Genomic DNA, 14,237 nt, shown 5'->3' on the forward strand with positions numbered 1-14,237 from the left:
GCTGGCAAGAAATTGCTCACGGGTCTTCTAACACCATACTCGTTCCCAGCTCTGTGTCTTTGTTCAGAATCCCTTTCTTTCCTCAGCTCACAAATCCCTTAAGGCTCAGCTCAACATCCAACATCTCACTGTGGGCTTTACTGATTAGTCTGTGGGGATTTTGCTCTTCCCAAGTCCCCAAAGTACTCATCGCCAATCCTACTCATTCAGCACCAGAGTTCATGGCATCGGGCCATGGAACACTGAGGGCCCTAACCTTGACCCCGAGCTCGGGGTAACAGCTCTGCTGTCACCATCTTGAAGTTCTTGATAATTTTTTAACAAGAGGTCCCACATTTGCATCTAGTACCAGGTCCCACAAATTATGCTGTTCATCCTGCTTGGCAAATATCCTGGGTGGTCAGCTTCTCCTGAAGAGTGCTCAAATGTTTTATTTTTCAAACTGGATTTTAAATCCACTTTTTGCAGGTTTATGTCATTTTTCTTCAAACCCTCTGCCATGATTAGTGCAGTTCTCTGAATAAAGGGGCAATAGCCACGTTGATTACCTTTACCACATGTAATCCCTGGTCTGCTCATTGTTCAGTTGTTCTGTTACTAAGGAGACAGAACCCTACAATTACCAGATTTGGAATCACATATTTTTCATAAGGTAGCCTGAGAAGTGAAAAGGCGGGAGAGTCCTAAAGTCCTGAAGCCTGACATCAGGGATAAGGGGGTCACAGGTAAGTGACTAACATGTACCCACTCCAACCCTCCAGCCCTTCATCTCAGCGTTCTCATCCATAAGCCTGGATAGGACACTCAGTGTTATCTTTAAATTGCGTCTCATGCAATTTATTTTTTTCAAATGATTATGCTGGTTTAGAACAGCATTTGTGGAAATACAGAGGCTTCAAGGAATATGTGATCCATAAGATTAACTGTGGAAAGCAGCTCACAGCCAAAAGGATTTAAGGAATGTTCATCCTTTCCCACCCTCTTAGAGATTCTCAGGGCACATTAGCATATTAATGGCTCTGAGGAGTCCCACAGTAAAGAAACTTATTTAAATGAAACCCATAGGTTCTCACTCTCCGGGAGTATAAAATCCCCTTCTCAGTGAATACCATTTATGAAGACACACCTTGGGAAACACTAGGCTGATTATTCTCCGAGCTAATTTCCAGTTCTAAGATGAACGGCCTCAGTGATTCTAGAAGCCAGGTAGAGCCTGGGCCGGCTGGTCCCGTCTCCCACCCGAGACACCACCCCGGTGTGGGTCACAGATGGTGTCATCCCAGCAAGGCCACAGGCTACTGTGCCCCACAAGAGCTGGCCTGTTTCAATGTACTCTTTTTTAGGTCTTTTCAGAAAAAAGGTGGATTAAGGTTAAAAAATACATATTAACAGAGTTTAAGCTAGATCTATTCCCGTTTGCTCGAAATGCATTTAAAAATATTATTTAGGGGCGCCAGAGTGGCTCAGTCTGTAAGCACCGGACTCTTGACTTAACCTCAGGTCCTGATCTCTTGGTTCATGAGTTTGAGCCCTGCATCTGGCTCTGCTCTGACAGCTCAGAGCCTGCTTGGCATTCTGTCTCACTCTCTCTCTCTGCCCCTCCCCTGCTCACTCTCTCTCTCTCAAAATAAAAACAAACTTTAAGAACAATAAAAAATAAAATATTATTTAAATATCTCCTCTTCTCAGAGTTGCCAGATTCTTGTGACCCATGAACCTATGGAAATCTGCTTTGAACTCCGGGCTGGTATTCATTCAAGAGGGTATGTTCAAAAGTTACAAAAGTAACTTTTTCTTAAAAACGTGATTTTCGTGTTTTCCTTCCAGCTTCTTGTACTTCAGCATCACACCTCCGGAGCCCTGTGGTTTAAAGATTGCTGTGCCCTTTTCTTTCTGCCTCACACGCCATTTAGTCTTTTGTTTGCTTTGTGAGTGCTGTATTTTTTTTGTTTCCTCCATGGGGTTTTCAGGCGCGCCCAAGACTCACAAACCCAGACCACTTTGTGGGAAAGCCTGTGGCGCCGTTCTCTTTCCTCCCACAGGATTCCTTTGTGGCCGTGGATTCCAGGGTAGCAACCTGAACCACAGAGAGAGGACTATAGAAGCACAAGTATTGACCCCCTAGTCTTTGAAATTCAACCCAGAGGCTAAGACAGTCAGCAGAACTCAGTACCAGGCAAGGACAGATGTCAATGTGTGGCCATCTTATCATCGTGGGTGTGCAATCAGAAAGAAGTGAAAGAGTAAAGGGTTTCTTGATGAACAGTATTGTTACCTTTTCTTAAAAGAGCAAGTGAGAAGAAATCTATAGCTTAGCAACACAGCAAGATCAGGGAAGAGAATGATTTTTCATAAATGCAATTGATTTTTTCTAATTTAAAAAACTATTTAAAAATTTTTAAAAATGTTTTATTTATTTTTGAGAGAGAGATAAAGACAGCGTGAGCAGGGGAGGGTCAGAGAGAGGGAGACACAGAATCCTAAGCAGGCTCCAGGCTCTGAGCTGTCAGCACAGAGCCTGACGCGGGGCTTGAACCCACCCACGAACTGTGAGATCATGACCTGAGCGGAAGTCGGACGCTAAACCAACTGAGCCACTCAGGTGCCCCATGCAATTTATTTTTTAAAATTATTAGCAGTGAGGGGTACCTGGATGGCACAGTGGGTTAAGCATCTGACTTTGACTCAGGTCACAATCTCATGGTTCATGATTCAAGCCCCATGTCGGGCTCTGTGCTGACAGCTCAGAGCCTGGAGGCTGCTTTTGTTCTGAGCTTCCCTCTCTGCCCCTCCCTTGCTTGTGCTCTATCTCTCAGAAATAAAAAAAAATTTAAAAATTTAAATTATTAGCAGTGAAATAAGAGTGAGGAGTTTGGAGAAACATTGCCTGGATACACATTCTAGCTTTACTGTCTCTGGAAGGTGACCCTGGGTAAGTCATTTATTTGTGCCTCAGTTTCTGCCTTTGTACATAAAGCCATGATAGTATTATTTACAATAAAGGGTGATCATGAAAATTAAATAAGTTCATCCTCCTTCAATGCTTAAAGAAGGCCTACTACAGAGAAAGCCCTCAATGCAGCAAAGCTTTTATTATTAGTATTATTATTTCTCCTACTTACCATACGCTGAAGGTAATAATTGGTAAAAGTAATCTGATTGCACTAGAAAGCCTCACAAAATAAAGCTGATGAAGGAGGCTGAATGTGACACTTGGAAATGTGTTCTAATTCTTCAGGTAATTGTTAGCCTCACACACAACTCTACTCAAAGGAAAATCTGCTCTAGTGTATGGGTCTTGCTGAGCAGTGTTTTATGCCACACCGAGGCAGACCAAGAAAAATCCCACGCAGTCAAACGCAGTTGAAAGGGAACCTAACCTAAGGTAGATGATTCAGGGTAATGATGGGATCCCAAATACTGAGCCCTGTGGGAAGGGGTGAACAAGGTAGGAGACAGTGCTTGTGTGTAAGTGTGGAGAGGCAGGGGAAAGGAGGTGGGAACTCCCTCAGCAGCTGACATACATGCAGGGGAGCTGATGGGATGCTAACTCTCTTCCAGAAGAGCTCTAAACCCCGCCCCTCCCCACCCCCATCCAAGAATATAGTCTCTTCCAAGAGGAAAATGAGAAAGATTGTTAGAGGAGAAATGAGATTTGTTTTTGTTTTTTGTTTTTTTTTAAATATTTTTATTTATTTCTAGGAGAGAGAGAGAGACAGCGTGAGCAGGGGAAGGTCAGAGAGAGAGGGAGTCACAGACTCTGAAACAGGCTCCAGGCTCTGAGCTGGCAGTCAGCACAGAGCCCGACGCGGGGCTCGAACCCACGAACCGCGAGATCATGACCTAAGCGAAAGTCGGACGCTCAACCGACTAAGCCACCCAGGCGCCCCTGTTTTTGTTTTTAAGAGTTTGGTTTCAGGGCGCCTGGGTGGCTCAGTCGGTTGAGCGTCTGACTTCGGCTCAGGTCATGATCTGGCAGTTTGTGGGTTCGAGTCCCGCGTCGGGCTCTGTGCTGCAGCTCAGAGCCTAGAGCCTGTTTCAGATTCTGTGTCTCCCTCTCTCTCTGCTCCTCCCCCACTCATGCTCTGTCTCTCTCTGTCTCTCAAAAATAAATAAAGGTTAAAAATAATTCAAAAAAAAAGTTTGGTTTAGTAAAAAATGACAACTTTGCACTGATTCCCACCCGAGTCCCAAATTGCTAGGAGTGAAATGAAAGATGAGGGCTCTGCCAACTTTACCATCAGTCTGAAGAACAGGAGAGCCATCTCCAAATGCCCGACAGGTTAGAGAGTGTTTTGCTATTTTACAGGAGAAATGAGCCACAAAATAACATCTATTCTGTTTTTATTTTCCAATATTATCTTCATTTGGAAGACGGCGATAATATCCACTCTTAAGTTGCTATGACAACTGAGGAAGCAGGTCTGAAGCTATTAGCACAGAACCTACCACATACATAGTAGCCTTTTGGAAAAAATAACAAAAGATTTCTTCCACTCACCTCCTCCCAATTCCATGACCTCCGTGGAGTTTAACTTGTTATTAAATTTATGACCAGCATAAGAATGCAGATTTCCGCAAAAGCAGTCCATGTGCCCTGAAATCACTGATGGCTTAAACATGTGCCATCAATGTATCAAGGTTTCATTCCAGCCTTTTCTCCAGCCTACCCAAGGGTGCTCTCCGAGGACTGTGTCCATGGACAGCTGGCAAGTATGACCCTTAACCTGCCCTCTCTTCATGGGGATGTTTGGAATTGTTAAAAAGGAGGCAGCAGGCCCCAAATGGAGTCACTTATGTTAAATCCCATGTCAGCAAGCCAAGACTTAATATCTAATCTAACTGCAGTTTCAACCACCCTGGAATGTAACATTTAACCAGTCAATATGGAATTACCTGGTCCCCACTAGTGAGAGAGTCCACCGGAGAGATCTCTCCTGTTTCCCTTAGGAAGGTGACCTGGCCTGAAACAATTCACTCTTTACTAATAATTACCTTTTCCCCCTTCCCTTTCTACCTTTAAAAACCTTTCCTTTTCTACAGCACACAGAGCTCCTGTCTATTGCTAGGTAGATGCTGGCTATTTCATGAACTGTTGAATAAAGCCAGTTTAATCCTTGAATTTGCTCAGTTGAATTTTTGTCATTTAACAGAGGGCTGAGGACTTTTTCATGGGCTTCCTCTCTGTGAACTGATGATGAATCAGAAAATAAGTTGATTTTTTAACCCATTATTTCACTTACTCCATACTTAAGATGCATCATGATATCCATTTAGGTTTTTAAAAGTAAACTCTGCTGGTATGTTTGAGCTGGTCCCTTTGAAGGACAGAAATCTGGGGAGTCCACTCTGTTTATGCTCCCTCTCATTCCCTGGCTGATGAGCTGAGAACAAACCATCCATGGTACGGGATATGGTCAGAGGCTACAGATCGGGAGGCCCAGCTCACACAAAGGCATAAAGGAAAGGTTGGACTTTTTCAGTTCCTACTGAGAAGGACATTTAAGCGAATGGCAGAGTTGACTGTTCCTTAGCAAAGGCACTTGACTAGTTGTGAAACAGAGAGCTGGGCCCTGGCATTGTCCCATTCTGTCTGCTGACTCATGGTCAAGTCTGGTCTTCTCTGTAGGTGAAAGGAAACTAGCTACCACTTCACAACGTGTAAGCAGGCAGAGATCCTGAGATGGTTTCGAGTCTTCAGTTGACTAATAGGAAATAACATTCTGCCCCTCCTTCATCTGCATTTACCATGTTTGATGGCGAAAACTTCCCATTTCACAGTAAGGATCAATTTTCCAAATGAGTACACAGCAAGGGATGCACATTTAAAAGATCAGCCTACTTGCCTACAAAACACACAGCAAAAATCAGAGATCAAGGAGTAAGCCTCAAGCAGCGAAACCCACATTTGACTATTTTGTGTCCATCTGACTAAGGAAAGAAGTAAAAGGAAACACTGATATCTTGTTCAAAAATTTGGAGAAAAATGTCATTAAACCTTAATAATTTCACACCCCACTCAAATGGAATTCACAGAACTTTAAACCTTTTCAACTAACATCATTTAGTGATGAAGGAAACACAATTTCGTGGTGGGGAAGTCCATTTAAAAAAAAAGGCAAAATGATTTTTAAGTTAAAGATCACCTAGAAGCAGAATTTACATGTAATCAATATTGTGACAGAACTGATTTTAACTATTTATTATAGGAGACCAAGCTGAAAATTTCTGGGCAAAGGATGCTTATCGATTAACAAAAGGTGAACTCAGATGTTTCTATAAATTAGACTATTTTTATCTAAATAGTCTGAATTCATGAGGCTTTGATACTGGCCTTACTTCTGGTTTCTGAGGTAAGCCAAAATTGCTGTAATCCGTATTTTTTATCTCGGTGTTTGAAGGGCTATTAGACATGAGATACGTTAAATAAAAATTTATAGTTTTCATATCGACATTAATACTGAAAGGGATTGGCTTAAAAGATATAATACTGAAATTCAAATCTGGGCTCCCGTCTACTTATCTTTAAAATGGAGACAATAATACTGTTTCCATCATAGGATCACTGCGAGGTTTAAAGTAAATTATCCATTGAAATGGCTCAGAATGGCACCTGGCATGCAATGGACGCTACGTACGACTGTCATGATTGTTCATGGATGCTATTATTTTGCTCAGAATCGTTTTTATTTCAGTAGGTAGCACCTTCACATTTCCTGAGCAAATATAAAATAAATGATATTTCATCAATCTTGGATGGTGTCTGTCTCCCAAAACTGATCAGGAAATTTTCTTCCAGTTGTTCCCTTCTGGCTGAGGGGGAGACTGTCTTATTAGAAACAGCAGTGGTTTGGGTCGCCTGGGGGGCTCAGTCAGTTAAGCATCCGACTTCGGCTCAGGTCATGATCTCACGGTTCATGAGTTTGAGCCCCGTGTCAGGCTCTGTGCTGACAGCTCAGAGTGTGTAGCCTGCTTCGGATTCTGTGTCTCCTTCTGTCTCTGTCCTTCCCCTGCTCATGCTCAGTCTCTCTCAAAAAATAAATAAATAAATAAATAAATAAATAAATAAATAAATAAATATAAAAAATTTTAAAAAAATAAGAAGGACAAGAGAACAACAGTGGAAACTGGGGGGCAAATGATTCAATCCCTGAAGCCAACAGTACAAATGTCAAGTTACCCTCTCTCAGATTTATCCTATGTGGTGATGTCTTTTTTTTTTTTTTTTTTACAAGCCAAGGCCCTGTGTCGATCTGCACATCCCTGCTTTCTTTCCTGTAAGAAACGTAGTACAATTCGCTTGGTAATTTCAGTGATCTGGATGTTAAAAGAGCTTAGCTAAAAGCATGGATGAGCTGCTTAGCATGCACCGTTGATCAGCGAGTCTTCCTATGCACCCAAGGATGGAGAACTTCCCACCACCAGCTGACTGGTGGGAAGAAGGTGATTTGCAATCCTCTGTGGATAGCCCTGGCACAAATAAATACCTGAACATTACAGATTTCTCAAGTGCATCTTTAAGATATTTAAACAAATTATTCACAAAGAGGAAGATGACATCCTCGTATTAATATTTATTAAAGGGACAACACAAAGGATTACTCTTTCAAACATACTACCCTCTGCTGAAGTTATGCTTTTTTCTATCTCACAGATTCTGTGATCCCATGCTGAACACTTAGGTTCGGGTACCATAAATTACACGCCATCCTACTCTCCAGAATCTGGGGTAGCATGTGAATTACAAAAGCACAGATGCAATGGCAGCATCTGGGGGCAGACGATGCTGTCACAGAAAAGTTTCTCATTTTACATTAAATAGAGGTGAGACTGTTAAAACTACACAGTTAAAAATAATGAGTGCTGTAGGTTTTACTTCCCACAACCACAGTACAGGTGCCCAAGTGCTTTAAGGAGCTGGCACCTCTGATGCCCAGGGAACTCAGAGTCTATGTAACGTGGTAAGATTACCTGCCCCAGCGACTGCCAGTCCAAGCCCGCACTGCCGATGTAAACATGCTGCTTGTCCACGATCCAGAAGGAGGACTGTAGCCGGCCCTTGTTGTAGGCAGTCATGTTCATGTAGGTCACCTCGGCTCCTGGGGAGATCAAGGAGATCCCGGTCAGCCTCAGGGTCAAGGCCTTGAGAGTGATATCAGACATCTACCAGCAACAATACTCATGGTTTGCACTGATCGCAAATGGTTTTCAGGGAGGCCAAATATTGACATTACTGTGGTGTCCAGAAGGCCCTCCAGGAGTTACTCTGTTCTCAAAAGAATCCAAAAGGAAAATAATAAGAATTACACCTAAACCTGGGCAGAGGAGGCTCTAGCATCCACAAGAGACAAGAACCGTGGCTTCTCCAGTCAGATGTGGTTCAAATCCCGGCTCCACCATTTACCACCCAGATGGTGAGATACATGCCCCAAACTCTTTTCCTTTTGGAGTAATTTTCACACAGATTTGCAATCAATAAAAGGATCATCCTGTTTAGTATTACAGCTCTCCTTAGCAAGAAATTGCCGTTCTCATCCTTCCTATACATTATTTTCACCCCTGACCTTTCAATTGCTTTTACTTCTTCATTTTCCCTCTTCATGTCTCAATTTGGATTTGGCCTCCTACTGGCCTTTCTTAATCCGATGGTTAATTTAAGCAATGATTATGCAAGCCTTACAAAAATGCAACCACGGATGGTAAACTAGGTCACTCAGATACTGTTGAAACCCAAAAACACATTTTAAGAGCTTAATTTAGTTTTTTTAATGTTTTATTTATTTTTGAGAGAGAGAGAGAGAGTGGGGGAGAGGCAGGGAAGAGGACATAGTCTTCGAAGCAGGCTCCAGGCTCCATACTGACAGCAGGGAGCCTGATGTGGGGCTTGAACTCACAAAAACGTGAGATCATGACCTGAGCCAAAGTTGGATGCTCAACCGATGAGCCACCCGGTGCCCTTAAATTTTAGTAACTGTTTAATTTTTTTTAAAGTTTATTTATTTATTTATTTATGAAAGAGAGAGACAGAGAGAGTGAGCAGGAGAGGGGCAGAGAGAGGGGGAGAGAGAGAATCCCAAGCAGGCTCCCCACTGTCAGCATGGAGCCCTATGTGGGTCTCGAACTCACAAACCAGGAGATTAGGACCTGAGCCAAAACCAATAGTTGGACGCTCAACCGATTGAGCCCCGACACATCCCTTCAGTACCTGAGAATGATGTGTCGTAATTGTCATGCTGTCCCATATTGCACCCTTAGGGCTATCCATTTGCAACTTCTCAAAACGAACGTATAGTCCATTGAATGCATTAAGTCTATTTACTGGTTTTTATTTGGGTAGAGTTGACACCTTAGTGTCAGGTGTACAACACCGTGATTCAACAAGCCTCTACATTACACCGTGCTTCCCCCAAGTGTAGCTGCCAGCTGTCACTGTGCAACGCTACTAAAACACCACTGACTGTGTTCCCTATGCTGTGCCTTTTATTCCTCTGACTTGGTCATTCCCTGACTGGAAGCATGAATGCAATTACATTTAAGTACATTCTTCTAAATGTCCCCTTCTTTAAAAGAACAGATCCCTATGCATATGTTCCCTGAAGTAGGCTGTTTTGCTTTCAGACATTCGATAGTGATGAAGAGGATGGATTCTTGGTGGCCTACTTGCCAGCGTCTTTGTTAGCAGAGGGAGATGTGACATGTGTGCTAAGGCTATATTCCAGAACATCAGGAAGGAGGAGAGGTTTACATACAAACTCCACCTGTGACTCTCGGGAAAGGTAAAGGGTGCTCCTGGGCCCCGAGGCAGGACGCCGGGAGAGGCTTCAGGGCTGGTGCAGGACGGGGGGAAGCACGCGTGCAGGCAGACCTCCTTGGCCTCTAGCCACCCCGGAATAGTCCCATCCAAAATGGCTACAGGCCCCAGAGGACAAATAGTTGGTAGAGCAGGCTCTCCATGTCCAAAGTGTGTAGTTACCACTGTAATTCTGGAGAGACTCACATCTGCACGGACAGTGTGGGCCCCCATATCCCCCAACGACACAGCTGCCAGGGCCCCCAGGTGTCTTTGGGGATGTGTCCCTTTTCCTGCGGCTGCTGTAACACAGCGATTGGATTAGAACAATGGAAACCGATTCTCCCTCAGTTCGGCAGGTTGCAACTCCAGAACCAAGGTGCTGGAAGGGGAGCCCGCAGGGGACAGTCCCTACTCGTCTCTTCCCACCTTCTGGGCAATCTCTGATGTTCCACCGCGGGCCCACCTCTGTTGTCACGTGGAGTCTCCCTCTTTGTGTGTCTAATTTTCTCTTGTGCTGTTAAGGACACGAATCCTGTTGGATGAAGGGCCCAACTCACTCCAGTATGACCTCATCTTAACTAATTATATCCCCACAACCCTTCTTTCCGAATAAGGTCACATTCCAAGGGACCAGGCATAAGGTCTCCAACACTTTTTTGGGGGGACACAAGCCAATCGACCACAGAGATCCAGGCCACTTTCTCCGGCCATGCCCTTCAACAGCGCCAGACTGAGCAGCAAGAAAGGAAGCATCTTCCCATCTGTGGAAGGAAGAGCAGATGTGGTCTTGGTGTCAACAGGTGTCTCTAGGCAAGCCTTCACTCGCCTTCTTTTTTTTTTCTTTTTTTCCTTAAATAGTTTATTGTCAAGTTGGTTTCCATATAATACCCAGTGCTCATCCCCACAAGTGCCCTCCTCCATGCCCATCACCCTCCTTCCCCTCTCCCCCTCCCCCATCAGCCCTCAATTTGTTCTCGGCATTCAAGAGTCTCTCATGGTTTGCCTCCCTCCCTTTCCCCAACTATTTTTCCCCTTCTTCTTCCTCATGGTTCTCCATTAAGTTCCTCCTAATCCACCTATATGTGCAAACATATGGTATCTGTCCTTCTCTGCCTGTCTTATTTCACTCAGCATAACACCCTCAAGTTCCATCCATGTTGCTACAAATGGCCAGATTTCATTCTTTCTCACTGCCATGTAGTATTCTATAGTATAGATAAACCACATCTTCTTGATCCATTCGTCCGTTGATGGACACTTGGGCTCTTTCCATGTTTTAGCTATTGTTGAGAGTGCTGCTATGAACATTGGGGTACACGTGCCCCTGTTCATCAGCACTCCTGTATCCCTTGTGTAAATTCCTAGCAGTGCTATTGCTGGGTCATAGGGGAGTTCTGTTGTCAATTTTTTGAGGAACCTCCCCACTGTTTTCCAGAGGGGCTGCACCAGTTTACATTCCCACCAACAGTGTGGGAGGGCACCCATTTCTCCACGTCCTCGCCAGCATCTAGAGTTCTCTGATTTGCTCATTTTAGCCATTCTGACTGGCGTGAGGTGGAATCTCAGTGTGGTTTTGATTTGTATTTCCCGGACGATGAGGGATGCTGGGCATCGTTTCCTGTGTCTGTTGGCCATCTGGATGTCCTCTTTGGAGAAGTGTCTGTTCATATCTTCTGCACATTTCTTCACTGGATTATTAGTTTTTTGTTCACTTGTTTCCTTATTCTGACCAGAATCAACTGGAACCCTCTGTGACCCTAGCTGGCTCTCACCTCCTGGTCTGGAACACTGTGCCTGAAATTTGACCCACAACCAATTGCTACTTTGCCCTGGATTGTTTATTCATTCTTAAATCGCTATCTGTTCTCATTCAGTTCTGCTGGTGCCCCAGCCCACTGGTCCGCTAGAGGGAACCCTGGGCCTATGGGAGGGGGCCTGGGACCATCCCTTTTGACCTCTTGATACCACATTGCACAGCCACTGCCCTCAAAGTACTCCATTACTTTATTTGGTACTTTAGCCCAAAGAGTGTGATTTCAGGATCATGGGGCTTCTGTGATGCTCTAGTCAGAGCCTCCACAGTTACTTCCTGAGGCCTATAATTATTCTGTAAAGGAACAGAAACTTTCTGTCAGCAAACATTTACTGATATATACCAGATATATACCATATATATATCTGATATATACAGAGAAACACCAGAAACCTGGTATATACCACACACTGTGTTACATGACAGTAGAAACACAAGACCTAAAGTTGCTGAGCCAAGTTCAGATCCACAAATGAAGTGTAATATTTAAAACAGTTGGGACTGTTCACACAGCAAGGGGGCACTGAGTATCTGAAAGGTCACGAGGGGAGCCCCCATGGCTGTATCGGGGAACTCCAAGTGAAGGCCAAGGGCATGAATGGCTTCACAGTTCTGCCGGGGGCCACGGCCACGTGTGCAAAAGCGCTGGAGCCGTGTGCAGACATCAAACAACAGGTAGTAATAGTAACAGCCGTCCACTTGAGACCGCGTTTACCCAGCCCAACACGGCTTGGCTACAGCAGCCTCACAGGAGATGTGTTTTCCCCATTTCAGCATACAACAAACAACTGGACGTGGTGTCCTAAATCAGCTGAAAATGTTTGATGGTGCAGCTGGAAAAATAGTTGCCTGCATATAGTTTGTGGAATATCAGTTTCCCACTAAGAATGATCTCTTTGGGGCATCTGGGTGGCTCAGTCCCAGATGGATCCATCCTCCATCTATCTCTAAAGAAGACCTAGGCTCGGGGCACCTGGGTGCCTCAGTCAGTTAAGTGTCCAACTTCAGCTCAGGTCATGATCTCACAGTTCGTGGGTTTGAGTCCTGTGTCAGGCTTCGTGCTGACAGCTAGCTCAGAACCTGGAGCCTGTTTCGGATTCTGTGTCTCCCTCTCTCTCTGACCCTCCCCTGCTCACTCTCTCTCTCTGTCATAAATAAATAAAACATTAAAAAAAATTAAAAAAAGAAGACCTAGGCTTTTATTTTCTACCTAACAGTAAGTCATATACAACATGTACCTGTTTATTACAGGCATATTATTCAATGTTTAGCTTAAAATAATTTATTTTACATGCACTTAGAAAATATCTTTGTTGATTGGTTACAGAGATTAGCCTCATCCTACTGATTTTTTAAAAATTTTAATGTTTAATTTTGAGAGACAGAGAGAGACAGCGTGAGTGGGGGACAGCAGAGAGAGAGGGAGACTCAGAATCCAAAGGAGACTAAAGGCTCTGAGTTGTCAGCACAGAGTCTGATGTGGGGCTTGAACCTATGAACCATGAGATCATGACCTGAGCTGAAGTCAGACACTCAACCTACTAAGCCACCCAGGTGCCTCCCTACTGTCTTTTTATATGTATCAGAAAGGTATGGTTAAAATCCAAAGTTTTCTGACTCTAAAACATATTTAATCACAAAAGTCTTTAATGTACTACTTAGTACAGTAGTGGCATTATGTGCACAAACTAGATTCGAGTTCATTTTTTAGCGTTATGCTAGAATCTGAATTGGCAAAGATGGTCACATTTATTTTTGTGTATTTAAAATTTTTAATATTTAAAATTTAAAAATGTCTATATTCTTATATTTTAGAAAACATGAAGTTTGTAATAGTTAATATTTAAAAATATTAGCCTTTAAGATTACAAAATATATATATTTTTAATGTTTTTATTTTATCTTTGAGAAAGAGACAGAGGATGAGCAGAGGATGGGCAGAGAGAGAGGGAGACACAGAATCTGAAGCAGGCTCCAGGCTCTGAGCTGTCAGCACAGAGCCCCATGCGGGGCTCAAACCCACCAACTGTGAGATCATGACCTGAGTTGAAGTCAGATGCTTAACTGACTGAGCCACCCAGGAGCCCCTACAAAATAACCTTAAAAGCTGGGTTGACTCAAGTAAATATTTTTTTCAACACTTTGAAAATGTAATGAGTTCAGTTTGATTAGCCAATCTTTGTTTCCCTAGATTTCATTTTTAACAGGGAAAACTATTCTTTCAGCCTGTTTGCAGCCCGTGACCCACTGTGTAGGGGCCCCAGGATGCCAATGAAATGCTCATCACAGCAACCTTGGCACACCGTGACCGTGACCGCTGGCTGGCGGCTTCCGGCTTCCGAGGATGGGGGGTGGGGAGTTAAATCTCCGGAGACCCTCCCACTTCAGCCGGATCATCTGTTTGTTTAAGTAACAGGTAATAGGAGTTATCGGTAATTCCAAACAGTGTTTCTAGATGTCCAGAGTGATAAATCAAGAATATGAACTTGTTTTTATAGTTGCTTATAAAATAACCTCATGGTATCTAAGTCTTTGGAAGAGCTACAAACAAGCTATTGTGGCTCGTGAGTTCTGGTCCTAACTGGCCACACTGATCAAGAGAAAGTGGTGTTTTACATTCTTCTTGGAAAG

General features: G+C 43.7%; 1 protein-coding gene and 1 long non-coding RNA gene across 2 annotated transcripts in view; one reads left to right on the forward strand and one right to left on the reverse strand.

Moving 5' to 3' along the window:
* PLD5 (phospholipase D family member 5) overlaps window positions 1-8,094 on the reverse strand; it is a 110,764-nt gene extending 102,670 nt beyond the window's left edge. Inside the window, exon 1 of the mRNA XM_039224762.1 lies at window positions 7,972-8,094. Within this exon, the coding sequence (XP_039080693.1) occupies window positions 7,972-8,082 (111 nt within the window). The 5' untranslated portion in view covers window positions 8,083-8,094. The remainder of the gene's footprint in view (window positions 1-7,971) is intronic.
* LOC120226587 lies at window positions 662-9,763 on the forward strand. The gene is made up of 3 exons (XR_005527058.1): window positions 662-725; window positions 1,690-1,763; window positions 9,619-9,763. It is a non-coding gene; the product is annotated as an uncharacterized LOC120226587 (long non-coding RNA).
* Window positions 9,764-14,237: the final 4,474 nt, after the last annotated feature.

Source organism: Hyaena hyaena, unplaced genomic scaffold (assembly GCF_003009895.1).
Source record: "Hyaena hyaena isolate Hyena2069 unplaced genomic scaffold, ASM300989v1 scaffold_1766, whole genome shotgun sequence".
Taxonomy (NCBI): Eukaryota; Metazoa; Chordata; class Mammalia; order Carnivora; family Hyaenidae; genus Hyaena; species Hyaena hyaena.